This window comes from Piliocolobus tephrosceles, chromosome 10 (assembly GCF_002776525.5).
Source record: "Piliocolobus tephrosceles isolate RC106 chromosome 10, ASM277652v3, whole genome shotgun sequence".
Lineage (NCBI taxonomy): Eukaryota > Metazoa > Chordata > Mammalia > Primates > Cercopithecidae > Piliocolobus > Piliocolobus tephrosceles.
In genome coordinates, this window is record NC_045443.1 from 106,094,077 (window position 1) to 106,107,768 (window position 13,692).

The 13,692-nt window shown below is 47.3% G+C and overlaps 2 protein-coding genes across 2 annotated transcripts in view; one reads left to right on the forward strand and one right to left on the reverse strand.

The window, feature by feature from the left end:
* Positions 1-1,505, reverse strand: part of SART3 (spliceosome associated factor 3, U4/U6 recycling protein) — a 39,842-nt gene extending 38,337 nt beyond the window's left edge. The window contains exon 1 of the mRNA XM_023197628.3: positions 1,167-1,505. Within this exon, the coding sequence (XP_023053396.2) occupies positions 1,167-1,478 (312 nt within the window). The 5' untranslated portion in view covers positions 1,479-1,505. The remainder of the gene's footprint in view (positions 1-1,166) is intronic.
* A 1,298-nt stretch (positions 1,506-2,803) lies between these two features.
* Positions 2,804-9,924, forward strand: ISCU (iron-sulfur cluster assembly enzyme). The gene is made up of 5 exons (XM_023197727.1): positions 2,804-3,022; positions 4,546-4,659; positions 5,855-5,965; positions 7,756-7,834; positions 9,396-9,924. The coding sequence occupies exons 1-5, from the start codon at positions 2,909-2,911 to the stop codon at positions 9,479-9,481; spliced, it is 504 nt and encodes a 167-aa protein (XP_023053495.1). The 5' UTR covers positions 2,804-2,908; the 3' UTR covers positions 9,482-9,924.
* Positions 9,925-13,692: the final 3,768 nt, after the last annotated feature.

Here is a 13,692-nt window from a genome sequence, read left to right on the forward strand (position 1 = left end):
CAGGACAAACAGCATAAGGCCAGAGGGCCTTCATCACTTGCCAGGTCCCATACTGTGTGGTCACATTCTAAACTCCATCCCACCCTTGGTGATTTCTGGCAGGTTTGTGGCAGGTTTTCTGGCTCTCCAGCTTCCAGATGGGTCTGCCCAGCAGAAGGCACCAGCAGAAGTTTGGTGGAAGGAAGAAAGGGAGGTCAAGGTATTTCTTCCCCCACCCCAATCCTTGACAGGAAACTGGGGCTGCATCCCTTGAACAAAGTTAACAGCAGGTCTCAGGTGCCCTCTCCACACAACTCAGATCACTCCCTTCACCCCTTCAGGCCCAAAGACGGACACCAGGTTCTGGAGTTACTAGCCATGGGATACTAACCCTTCACTCCTGATTTCCCTACCCACACCTTTACTTTCTCTCAGATCATCCTAATCTAAATGTGCCACCTATTTCCTACTGAGATCCTGGATCATACAGTAGATATCACCACTTCGTAAGGTTACAAATGAGAGGCCATCTTATGACCAGATGCTAGGCACTGGGCTATAGTTACTGTTACAACAATTATATTATGCAGACATTGTTGCTCCCAATCTGCAGATGAGGAAGCCGAGAGGATCAGAGAAATTAAGAAATTCTCGCAAGCACATACAAAGGTGGAACAGCTAGAACTGAGGCCTTAACCTCCAGAACCAGCAAACCTTTCCATTTCTAATATCACCATCGTTGTCAATATTTTTCCTACCACAAGTTTCCTCACCGCCGTCCTTTCTACATAACAAGATAACACTCTCTTGTGAATGAGTGTATTTCTACTGTTGGACGTGTGGCTAAGAGGGCGAGTTCTGGAATGGGATCAAAGTATGAGGCCTGACTTGCAGGAAGTATTATCTTGAACAAGAGACTTTCCTCCACAAGCCTCAGTTTCCTCCAGTAAAATGGGGATAGATAACAGAGCTTCCATCACAGGGTGGTGGCGAGGATTCAATGGGATAACATTTGCAAAGCACCGGGCACGCAGTAAGCACTCAAATGACAGGAGCTACGGTCATGAAAAAGGGGTTTGCAGCCTTGGCGGCTTTATGGCCGCCGAGGATTAAGGAGGCGGGCCAGGACACGGGGACCTGAGAACCTGAAAGACTGGAAGGTGCCCGCTGCCCACCCCCGGGCCCACCTGCTCCTCCAGTCTCTCAATCTCCAGCTGGTTCTTCTCCTCCTCTTCGTCATATTCCCACTCGTACTCCCCGGGGGAACTCTCCGCGGAGGAAGCCATGGCGTACTCATCCCCATCGCTCTCGCTCACGCCTTCCTCCTGCTGATCCCACCCTGGCCCCATGGTCTTGTATGTCGCAGCGGCCACGGCCCGCGATAACACCTTCCTTCTTGTCCTGGCCGCCTTAACCTCATCCTCCTCTCCGTCAGCCTTGGGCCCAGCCTTGGACTCAGCCTCGGGTTCTGAAGCCGAGGTTGCGGCCGCAGTCGCCATCTTGCGCTTCTAATGACTCTCGGGTCTTCCCGCGGCCGCCGAAGACCCGCTGAGGCAGAAGCTGCCCGCGGCGCGCGCCTTATCAAAAGCCCGTTTTCTTGACACTGAAAGGGAAACTGGGAACCTTAGATAACGGGAAAATCTCCAAATAAACTAAATTCATTTTATTTTATACCCCTGTAAAAACTCCCACCAGAGAAAAAACTCATTATCACGGCATACGTTCCGTCACAACTTCGGACAGAAGTTGGGTCTTTGGGCAGGAAGTGGAGGCCATAGAGGAAGTCATGGAGCGAGAGTGGTGTCTGTAGTGAAGAATTTGGAGCCATCTTGAGAAGGTCAAAGTGATTCTTAGAAAAAATACCTTACTTATCGCCTAGTGTGACCTGGCGCTTGGGTTTAGTCTCCCCAACAACTGCACCTCAAACGCAAAGAAAACTGCAAGTCCTCGGGGAAGGATCAATTTCACCATTCAAAAGAAAAATCCATTTCCCAAAGAGATTCCTCCCCTTTATGTAAATGTCTGGTACCTAGGAGGCAGTCGTTAAATACACTTGAGTTTCCCGGTTTTATAAGCTCACATACTGCAAACCAACAGTAAATACGTATTTCTTTAGAAATTCTTAATTGCTAGGCACCGACATATAAATTGAATTTGCTGTTGTTTTAGAGAGAAAAATAGACATATACTCATTTTTTTTCAGTCAGGGCATGGTGTTCGTTTACTTCTTAAGCTTCCCATTTGTTGAGATAGGCAAGTACTGGAGTGTGTCTCTATCTCTACCTTGCTCCCTCATTAGCAAGCTTAATGGGCAGGAATTACGTCTGTTTTGCTTTCCGTTGGATCCCTGGGTCTAGTAGAGTGCCTTGACACATAGTAGGTACTCGACACAGATGCTGGCTTCATGATGACGGAATTGTCCTCGAATTAATACAAAAGGGAAGATTCAGACTTAGCGAGCCGGTACCATTCGTCTAGGGACACACAGCCAGGAAGGAGCCGAACCAGGATTCTAACCCAGGACTACCCAAGTTCAAATTCTAATTGAACCTAAGCCCTAAGCGACCTTGGATGGAGTGACCAAACTGCCCTGAATCTCAGCTTCCTTAGGGTTAGGAAAAGTGGACTCGGTGGTCCTCTACGCCGCATCCCCACACTGCAGAAGCCTGAGGTCCTCTCTCAACCAGAATCCAGCACCCAGGACGAGCCCTCCAGCGACTTCAGACCTGCCCCCGCCCGCCCCCGCCCGCCCCCGCCCGCCCCCGAGAGGCGTGGTCAAGGCGGGGCCAGAGGGCGGACGCATGCACGGAACGGTAAGGCGCAAAGCCTCGGTGAGGCCAGAGAGGCGCGCTCCCAGCCTAGAGCCGACCCGCAGACGCGCCCCGCCCCTCGGCGTCGCTCTGGACTGGCGCAGGCGCAAGCCGGCAAGATGGCGGCAGCTGGAGCTGGCCGTTTGAGGCGAGCAGCGTCGGCTCTGCTGCTCCGGAGCCCCCGCCTCCCCGCCCGGGAGCTGTCGGCCCCGGCCCGACTCTATCACAAGAAGGTAGGGACAAACGAGGGGACACGCGGAATGCCGACTCGGCGGAGGCCTGGGCTGGAGCGGCGGCTGCGGGGTTCTACGTAGCCAGGACTAGCGGTCTCCTCCCCCGTGTTTGCCCTGACTCACTTTCCCTTGCTGCGCAGTGAGGCTCACTGCAACTGATAAACAACAGTTACCGCTCATCGGGCTGCGACTTCCAGGGGACCCCGCCGCTGGCCGCGACTTCGTGCGTCCCAACTTTAAATTCGCCAACAGCCCAGGAGGCAGGGTCCTGTTGGGACTTGTCTTTTAGAGTCCAGGGACAGACACACCCCCGGAGCGGGCTCCGGCTTCAGCCATGCTGCTGCCCTGGCCAGATGACCTTGCGCTAGTCACTGCGCCTCTCTGAACTTGTTTCCCCAGGTGTAAATGAGGGCCTCTCAGCTGTCTCTTACAAAGGATACTGTGCGTGGAGTCCTGTCATGGTTCCTGGCACATAGGCCCCAGCACGAGGAGACCGTTTCTGTTACTGCTTTAGGAGTGCATAGGGGAGTCAGGCTTGTAACCAACATGCGTAGTGTTTTTGTTTTGTTTTGGGGTTTTTTTTTGGCGGGGAAGGAGGGATAGATGCATAGTTTGCAGCCCCTTGCTATCTGGTGACGCAAAGTCCCCCAGACGTGAGACTCCCACTCTAGAAACAAGTAAAGAATGCCATAAATCAACGTGGCACAAAAAGTCCCTCCGTTAGATACTATCCTATAGGTGCCTTTACTTGGAGTCAAAATCCTCAGTGAGATGGGGAGGAAAAGGGGACTGGAAGATCGGGGTGCTTACTACTTAACCACATTAAGGCCTTCTGTGTGCCAGTTCGAATGGATGTTGATTCTGACCTGGCCTCTGCCCTTTCTCCAAGGGCTTCTTCACTCCTCCCCCTCCCGGGGGTGTGTTTTGTTGAGGGTACACCCCGAGGAAACTTGGACTAGCAGTCTTTCAGCAGCCAGGGTGCGCTGCTGCACCAGGGTGATGACAGGCTCTGAAATACGGTAATGGCACTGTTTTTATTTTAAAAGACACATGAACGTACACATTCCATAGCATTGTTGTCTGTGTAACAGTTACCTTAAGGCTTCTAAGAAAGTTTTCCCTCCCTGGGCCGTAGTTATTTTTAGAATTTTTAAATAGTAATCATCCTTTGAGGATCGTTTTTATTTGAAAATAACAAAACTGCTGTTTGAGCCCAAGTCTGGTGATGTAGGTGGGTAAAAGTCAAGTATTTTCGTAAAAACCCTATGGAATTAAGACATGATTTCACTGATTTATTTTTTCTTCTAGGTATCGCTAATCTGTGAAGTAGTTGTAGAGGAGACACAAAAGGAATTGGGGGTCACAAATGGTTCTCACTGACATGAGTGTAGACCTTTCTACTCAGGTGAAATTTGGTGATTGCCTGCCAGGTTCCAGATGCTGACTTCCAGGAGCTTGCCATCATACCAGAGACCAGTACCAATAGAGAGTGAACACGATTTATCTTAACCCTCTCATTTTAGGTTGTTGATCATTATGAAAATCCTAGAAACGTGGGGTCCCTTGACAAGACATCTAAAAATGTTGGAACTGGCCTGGTGGGGGCTCCAGCATGTGGTGACGTAATGAAATTACAGGTATGGCTAGTCTTTAATAGTGATAACAATAATCCCTTTAAGGCCGGGCACGGTGGCCCAAGCCTGTAATCCCAGCACTTTGGGAGGCCGAGACAGGCGGATCACGAGGTCAGGAGATCGAGACCATCCTGGCCAACGCGGTGAAACCCCGTCTCTACTAAAAATACAAAAACTAGCCGGGCGAGGTGGCGGGCGCCTGTAGTCTCAGCTACTGGGGAGGCTGAGGCAGGAGAATGGCGTAAACCTGGGAGGCGGAGCTTGCAGTGAGCTGAGATCTGGCCACTGCACTCCAGTCCCGCGACAGAGCAAGACTCCGCCTCAAAAAAAAAAAAAAAAATCCCTTTAAGTTTACAAAGCACTTGCATATACAGCATTTCACTCGGTCTCCATCTTTATTCCTGTGAGATGGGATGAGTCCATGTTAGACATGATTGGAACAGGGCCTCAATCATAGCTCTCCTGCTAGGCTAGTGTACTATGCCGACTTTTTCCGAAATAGAAAAGTAATCTCATTTTTGTACTCACTGTATAAGTTTAAATTCCAACTTCAGCCAACGAAAGAGTTTTGTGAATTTTACTGATCAAAGGAAAATCCCAGTGAGCTAGCAGTCCCCAGTGAGATAAGAAACACAGTAAATTAAACCTGTCCCCGGACTGGGGGCAACATGAAGATAGTGTCTAGTGCTTTGGGTAAACTGTTGTTGTAGCGCCAGTCTGCTGCTTCATGGTGAGTGGGCAGCTTGCCAGATCTTCATACCTATCTTGGAATACAGAAACAAAACAGGAGGAAACCACTAAGTATAATCTGCTGCCCAAGAAAAAAGTATTAACCAGAGACCTTTATTGTGGACTCTCTCCGTATTTAAAGAGGCAGATTGCCCCAGCAGCTGTGAGCAGACTGCCTCAAATACAAGTTCATAGCCAAAATGCAAGCCAGAGTCGCAAAACAAAATAATATTGGGGTGGAGGGACATATATTTCAGCTGATCTTTGTCAGTTGGGCCTGGATAGTTGTCCCTGCATTTCACTTTTCATCACAGCTCTCTGAAACAAGGCAAAATCAGTAATTAATGCCATCACGTAGTATGGAAAGCAAGCCCAGAGCCCTTGGGGAAGGCCCCAGTGAATCTTCGTGAGTGCCAAGTTCCAGAGGGTGGTCCCAGGACTCACCACTTAACTCTTGTCTCTTTTCTAGATTCAAGTGGATGAAAAGGGGAAAATTGTGGATGCTAGGTTTAAAACATTTGGCTGTGGTTCTGCAATTGCCTCCAGCTCATTAGCCACTGAATGGGTGAAAGGAAAGACGGTAAGGTTGCTCACAAATCTGACAGAATGAAATTGCATTCACCCCAAGCCTGTCTCTTGATGGGTCTAATGGGTCAAAAACAAGTAACCATGACTGTTTTTTAATATTCTAAATTTTTTAAGTTTCTGCTATACAGATGTTGATTATATTAATTCTTCAAATTGGGAATTATGGATCATTCTAGATGTTGTTTGGGTTTTTTTCTTGTTGATCATTTTGTTTATTTGTTCATTTGGGTGTTAATTACATACAAAAAAGATCCTCACCTGTCCCTCTAACAAAATAGAATTTAAAAGAAATCTTCGGCTTTCTCCAAGGTTGCCAATACTCTTATAATTTGTCAAGTCAGAGAGTTGTTATATGGTAGTTATTTTCTTGCTTATTTCCTCTCATGTTTCAGGAAGGGTTCTAGGTGGCTTACAAGGATTGGTGAAATAAACTAGCCTGTGTTAAAAGAGGGATTAAAGAATCAAAAACACAGCAAGGGTAGGGGCAAAGTGAACAACGAAATCAGAACAGTGATCTAGGTGGCTGATCGCAAGCCCTCTAAAGGCAGAGATAATAAAGAGCTAGAACTTCTCTTTCATCCCTTTCTCTCCGAAGTGTCTTTCCCTGGTAGCTGCAGAGGTCAAAGGTCCCAAAAGCAGTGAAGAGCTGGACTTTCTAAAATCCAGTTGCTGTCAGAACCTCTCAGAAAAGCCAACCAGCAAGGCACTCATCTTTGCTGCCCCAAGGGACCAGGTGCAGGGAGCTGAGTCATGGAGGAGCATGCTTGGGAGCTGGCCAGCTCCACGGCAGAGCGGTTTGCCAGGCCACGTGCCACCTGCTTCCTGTGGCTCATGGCCTTCTGGCTGGCAAGCTCCTGTGGGCCAGGAAGCTCAGACCTAACCTGCTCTGGCAGGAGGTAGCTCTGAAGTGATTTGTCAGGAACTGTCCTCAGGTGAAGGGAGAAATGAGACAAGGCACTTATGCTCCCAGAACCTGGCCCTTAGGGGACTGTGAATTGTGATCAGAAAATGGGAGAGAGAACATTTCTTTAACCTTGAGATCGCCCATCTGAGTTTCAGGAGCAGAACCTGAATCAGCCAGGAAGGGTTAGCAGAATTGGGAAACTGAACGATAGTCAGACATAGCCAGCTGTTGGGAAATCTGGTTTTCTGTAAGGCGGTGGGGCACTGTTCCACATGGGCAAGGATCTGCTTGCCTCACATTATCCCCCCGAGCTGTCAACCAGACCCCAGGCATCCTCCTCAGTTGATCTGGAGGAGATGCTCCTATAGGCAAAGGGTGACACCAAAGAGAGCGTTCAGCTTGACCCGGCTGTGCCACTGCCACTGTGCCACTTACCTGATGTCCCAACCTCTCTGATGCCATTTGGCACTTGTAGTCAAAAGGATTTATTCTAACATTTCGTATGAGGACATCAGAGAAGCTGATATTCACAAAACCAGTGTCGGAAATCACTACCTTTTAAGGAAAAGATTCCTGACACAGGCCACAAGCAGATCCCTAAGAGACTTCTCACAGGTTCCACTCCTGGCTTAGAGAAGTGTCTGGACGGTCTTTGCTTACCCAAACCAGGCAGTGCAGCTGTGTATACTTCATGCTTGAGAATCCCAGCTGCAGCTTTGATAAAGTGGAGTCCTGAGAAGACCCTCAGCCCTTTGAGTTATTAAATAGAAATCATCCCCACCAACCCTGAGGGCCTTTTTGGCCTCCCTTTTTTATTGTCTGGCCCTCACAAGATAAAGTGTTGCTAAAACTGCCCATCTTTCCATTATGCCTCTCAGGTGGAGGAAGCCTTGACTATCAAAAACACAGATATCGCCAAGGAGCTCTGCCTTCCTCCCGTGAAACTGCACTGCTCCAGTAAGTCTCTGCTCTCCATACCAGTCAGCTGGGACATTTGGCAGTAATTTCAGCTTGCATTTACAACAGTCCTTTTAGGTCATGGAGCCCATGTTTATAACCCTCAGAATTAGAGCTCATGAGTCTGTCCTTACAACCTGCAGAGGGTTAGAGCCCCCATGGTCTCACATTCATCCCTAAGAGAATCATGCCGGAAGGAGATATGCACCAGCCATCATACGGAGCGCTTGATGGACATCATTTCTAAACCTCACAGATATCTTTGAGTGCACAGTAGATGTCATTACTTTCCGCTTATGGATGAAGGAGCTGAGGCTTGGGTTGAGACACCAACGTCACATGGCTAATAAGTGGGAGAGCCAGAATTTAAGCTCCAGTCGTTGATTTCAGAATCTGCTGTTTCTAGCAGAGGAGGAAACTCAGCTTTCTCCATAATCCTGTTTCCTGTGTATTTCTTCACTTCCTGTCTGGATGCTATTACTGTCAGGGTCTGCATCTGTATATATGGAACAACTAAGCCCAGTTGTACATGTCCCCCTCTCTGCTATCCTAAAAAAAACGTTCAGATGCCTTAAGACTTATACTTGGCTTTCCAGTTTGGTCTCTGTATTAAATCTAATGCTTTTTCCATCATTTCTTAACCTTCTCAGGGAAAGAAGGAATGAGAAACATTAGCCTTAATGCATCGATGGAGGTTTACTAACCAAATTAGTTAAAAATCAGCAGAGAGTCAGGCCTCTTGCCAGGGTAATACTCACAAGGAGAAGAGCCAGGTGCTGGGGCAGACACACTAACTCATTCTTCAGGAAGCCTGGTCAGACCCAAGTTCTTTCCACTTGATCTGGAATTTTAAGTACCCATAAAGAAAGGTCATCACTTGTAAACATTTTCACATGGTTTCAGGAAAGCCCTAGCCCTTTTATTAGGCATTTTTAGATACTGAAACCTCTAGCTGATGTTCTCTGCTATTTGCTTGCTTTCTGCTGTCATTCCAGCTCTCTCGGTTTTTATTTTCCCCATAGCCTCACTTTGAATACTGACTCCTAAATAAAAGTGGTCAAACTCTCGATCACTAGAGGGTGATGTGGCAAATGCCATCCCATCAACAGATTGACATGATCTTTTTTCCAAAGGTCATGTCAACTTTTTATCATAACATGATTTTGTCCAAAGCCAGACTTTGATGGGAGCAGGCAAGAACTAACATTTGCTGTGTCCCTACTATGTGTTAGACATCTTCTGTAAGTCCCCACACTATCCTGGCAAGAAAAGCATGATTATCCTAGTTCTATAGAGTAGAAAGTAGGTTCAAAGAGGCTAAGGAACTAGCCTGGGATCACAGATATTTAAACCCTAGTCTGTCTCCAGGATTACCCACGGAGTAACTCAGTTCAGGAAGCAGCTGCTGACCTGCCCGGCAACTCCTCACCCCAGCTTTCTGGCTTGGTTACCCCTTTAGTCCCCACCAGCACCACTTCCTCCAAGCTCTTAAAGTTTCTATTCCCAAAACCACTTCTTTCACATCTAGAAACTTAGGCTTCTTTCCTTCCATTACCTGTAGTGCTGGCTGAAGATGCAATCAAGGCCGCCCTGGCTGATTACAAATTGAAACAAGAACCCAAAAAAGGAGAAGCAGAGAAGAAATGAGCCCTCCCTCGGCGAAGCCTCCAGCAGGCCACACCAGCTGTTTCCCACCTGTCATGCAATCACCTTAGATGTTCAGAAGCCGCTCCCTCTCCACTGAAGAGCTATGAGATACGCACAATACTTGCTGTTCACGTTATGACTCTCATGCAAGCAAAATACACAGTTTCATTGTTCTGAATCCCGTGGTTTCTTTCAGTCCACTTTTATCGCCTTAACCTAGTTAATGTATATTTTGAATTGTGTGTATGACCTCAGAACTGAAATTGATAAGTCGCAAGTGTTGATAGCCGATGAAGTGCATAAGTATCTAATTTTACCTGAATTGATTTGGGGGGAAATTACCAGTAGAATGCCTTTGTCTGAATATTTGATAGAACTAATTGTTGTACATAAAACAGATCTGCATATCTATATATATAAAAAATAATAAAACAATGGAAGATAATGGTGTTCTCTAATAAGCCTTGTCTCTTGGGCCCGTCATTCACTCCATTCCAAAGTGGTGCCCAAAGCCCCTTGGGGTTCCCAGATGTTGGACCGCAATGACATACACAGCTCTCCAAGCAAACAACAGTAAAGGTCATGTACAAGAGTTTTTTCCAAAGACAAATACACATAATATTTTTTTGGAACAAGGATGAAAGGAGATGATTATCGCTTTTCATTGTTCTTTGTGAGATAATAGTTGACAGCTCAAAGTGAGTCTTGAAGATTCTTTTTGTAATTTCACTGGTTGCTCAAATCTAAGAAGCATTGGCTTAGCACCCTAGAGATACGTGAAGAGCACCTCGGGAATGAGTTTAAAATCCAGATTTCTAGGCCCAAGTTTCTGACTTCTGTCTGGGCAGGTAATTCCAGAGCCCCTGACTTTTAAGAACCAAGGTCATAGATGAGCCAAACTTTAGGGAAGAAACTTCTGAATGCTCTGTTCTGCATAGGTGTAGTGTGTAAGTGGTTCATTCTAAACTATCTGTACCTGCATAGTACACCTAAGGTTGTTTAAAAAACATTCATCCAGCCGGGCGCGGTGGCTTACACCTGTAATCCCAGCACTTTGGGAGGCCGAGACGGGTGGATCACGAGGTCAGGAGTTCAAGACCAGCCTGGCCAACATAGTGAAACCCTGTCTCTACTAAGAATACAAAAATTAGCCAGGCGTGGCGGCATGTGCCTGTAATCCCACTACTCCAGAGGCTGAGGCAGGAGAATCGCTTGACCTGGGAGGCAGAGGTAGCAGTGAGCCAAGATTGCACCAGTGCCCTCCAGCCTGGAAGAAAGAGCAAGACTCTCAAAAAAACCAGACAGACAAACATTCATCCCTAGCTTGGGCATAAGTCTAAGCACGGTTCCTCCTACCCTGATGTCTCCTTATTCTTAGCTACCCATAGTCATGCAAATCTCAATAAAGGATGCCCTATCTTCTAGTGAAAATGGGTTATTGAAATATTGACTCCCATGGCCTCAAATGTTCAACTTCAAAAAGTAAGATGTGTTTGTTTTTTCTGGTGGTGGTTTTTTTGTTCAGGCATAGGCTGGCTGCCTCTTAAATATGCCTCCCTTACTTTTTTTGTTTTTGTTTTAATGCTCTGGGTCCTGGTGGAGAGCGCAGAACTTCAAAGACTGTTCCCTCTGTAGTCTGTGAAGGCAGCCACAGACCAGGGACTTTATAGGAATCTCAAATTAGAACCCGGGGTAGAACCATGTAAAATAGTCATGTGTGGCATGTTCTGCAATTTAATTCACAGTCCCTCTAGACTGAGCTTGTCTCTCCCTTGTTTATTATATGTGGCACCACCACAATTCCCCACCACTTTTCTTTGTGATTTTTTTTTAATTTAAATGAGACATTTCTGTCCCAGTTAACGTACTCAGAGTTGACCATCAGGAGGAGCTTATAAACAACCGAAGCAATATTCCCAGAAGAGCCCGAGTCTCCAAACGTGGTTGTGCTACTAAAACGAATGGATATTTTTTAAACTCACGTTAAAGACACCCTTTCCCAAGACAAATCTAGTTAGAGCCACACGAGGGCATCATGTGCCCTTCAGTGAGCTCAAGTCTAGGGGTTTTGCAGCCTCCAAATAGGTCTTAGCATCTCTAAATAAACCCCTCCGTGGAAAACCTCCACAGGTAAGTTACAACAGTCTGTTAAGCATCTGTGCTCTGTGCCAGGCCCTTACATTTGTAATCCTGTTAATTCTCATGACAGCCCCCTGCGGCGGGCATTGTTTCAGACAAGGATACTGGCTCAAGAAGCCAACTGACCCTCAAGCCAGCTGGCTTGATTTGAGTGACCCAAAGCCCATTCTTCTGCCTTACCCCTCCTGGCAGAACACACCAGGGATTCAAACTGCATATCTGAGGTTCACCTGTGCCTTGAACATTCAGTGAAGTAGCTGAACCAACACAGGTTGAGCCTGATGCATTCACTTGGCCAACTGGCTGCCAAGCACCATGGCCCTCACGCCAATCCTGGCTCCCACCAGGAGCCTAATTAAATCCTGAAGCCAAGTTAAAGCCAATGCTCTGGAGGTGGGGCCTGGGCACTGGCATCACCTGATGGGCTGGGTGAGTTTATGGGTGGATGGATGAATGGATAGATGGGAAAGCAGAGGCTCCGAGAGGTGAAATGACTTGCCTCAAGGCGCACAGCTTGGAAGTGGTAGACTCAGCTCTGGCTGAGGTCTTCTGCCCACCTCCCACCCTCTCCTGGGTGCCACACTACAGCTATGACCATATCTTAGATGTAACCTTTCCTAAGTGTGATTCCTGGACCAGGGCTACCCGGGACCACATCCAAATGCACAGTTCTAGAACCTTACATTAAGCATTGTCCTGTAAAAACTACTTGGCCCTAGGGTGAGTTTTCTTAAAAAGACAAATGAGAAGTACTTCTCAATACTTCAGGCCCTTTGAACTTGAGGCAAAAGTGCAGACCTTGTGTCTATCCTCATGACAGAAGAGAAGACTTCTAGGTTCCGCCAAGTTTTGGTGGCGTTAGAGGGCTCCTACAGATGAGTTCCAGCCCCAACCAAAGATGGACGTGGAGCACATCCCCTGCCAATGGCTCTTTGTGGCCTCTCTGCTTGCTTTCCCCACCCTCCGAGATAACATCAGCCAGCCCCTCAAAAGGCCACCTCCCCAGAGAAGATCATCTCCACCCAGGGAGGAAGCAGCAGGGCAGAGTGGAGTGAGCTTGGAGTGTTGAATCAAATGCTGGCTACTGTTGTGTAACCCTGAGCAAAAGGCTCCACCTCCTCAAGCCTCAGTTTATTCATCTGCAAAATGGGAACGATAATAGTACCTACCTGATCAGGTAGACCTGACGATTACATGAGATAATACATGGAAAGCACATGGCACATAGAGTTCATTGTTGGGCCAGGTACAGTGGCTCATGCTTGTAATCCCAGCACTTTGGGAGGCCAAGGCAGGAGGATTGCTTGAGCCCAGGAGTTTGAGACCAGCCTGTGAGGCAGGATAGGTAGTCAAGGAAGTGACCATGTCCTCAAGATGCAGCATCCGTGGTGACTATACAGTCAACACAATAAGCCTCAGCATTCACATTGTAATTGAGCTCACTCAAGCAAAGTGATCTTCAGTAGGGACTTTCCCCTCTAGAAAGCATACGCACTTTGATTTTACTGTCCTCAAACTGACCCTTTGTGCATTAAAAGAGTAAAAACACACCCCTAGGTGGAGATTTAAGATGCTAATGAGACATGCAACAAATGAACAAGCACATACAGCTACTGTGCATGGGCACCGAGAGGACCACCGAGAACATGCTTACTAGTAACGCCTCTCTCAACCGCTTGTGATCATGTAAAACCCCCTCAAAGGGAGTCTCCCAGCAACAATCACTGCTGTCTTATCCTTACAAGCAGTCTGCCCTGAATCCCGTCTCTCTCAGGGTGTCCTGTCCTTTCTGTACCTAACTTTCAAAATGTTCTTTTTTCTCTGCAATAAATTACTCTATACTGCACCTCCCCTTTGCTATGTGTCTCTTGTCTATATTCTTTTAAACTAAGAAGGCAAGAACTGAGATCTAGCAACAGCTGTCAACACCTGGGCAAGATGGCAAGACCCCATCTCTACAAAAGCACCACTGCCCTCCAACCTGGGTGAGAGAGTGAGACCCAGTCTCAAAAAAAAAAAAAAAAAGAAGACGAAGAAGGAGAAGGAAGGAAGGGAGGGAGGGAGGGAGGGAG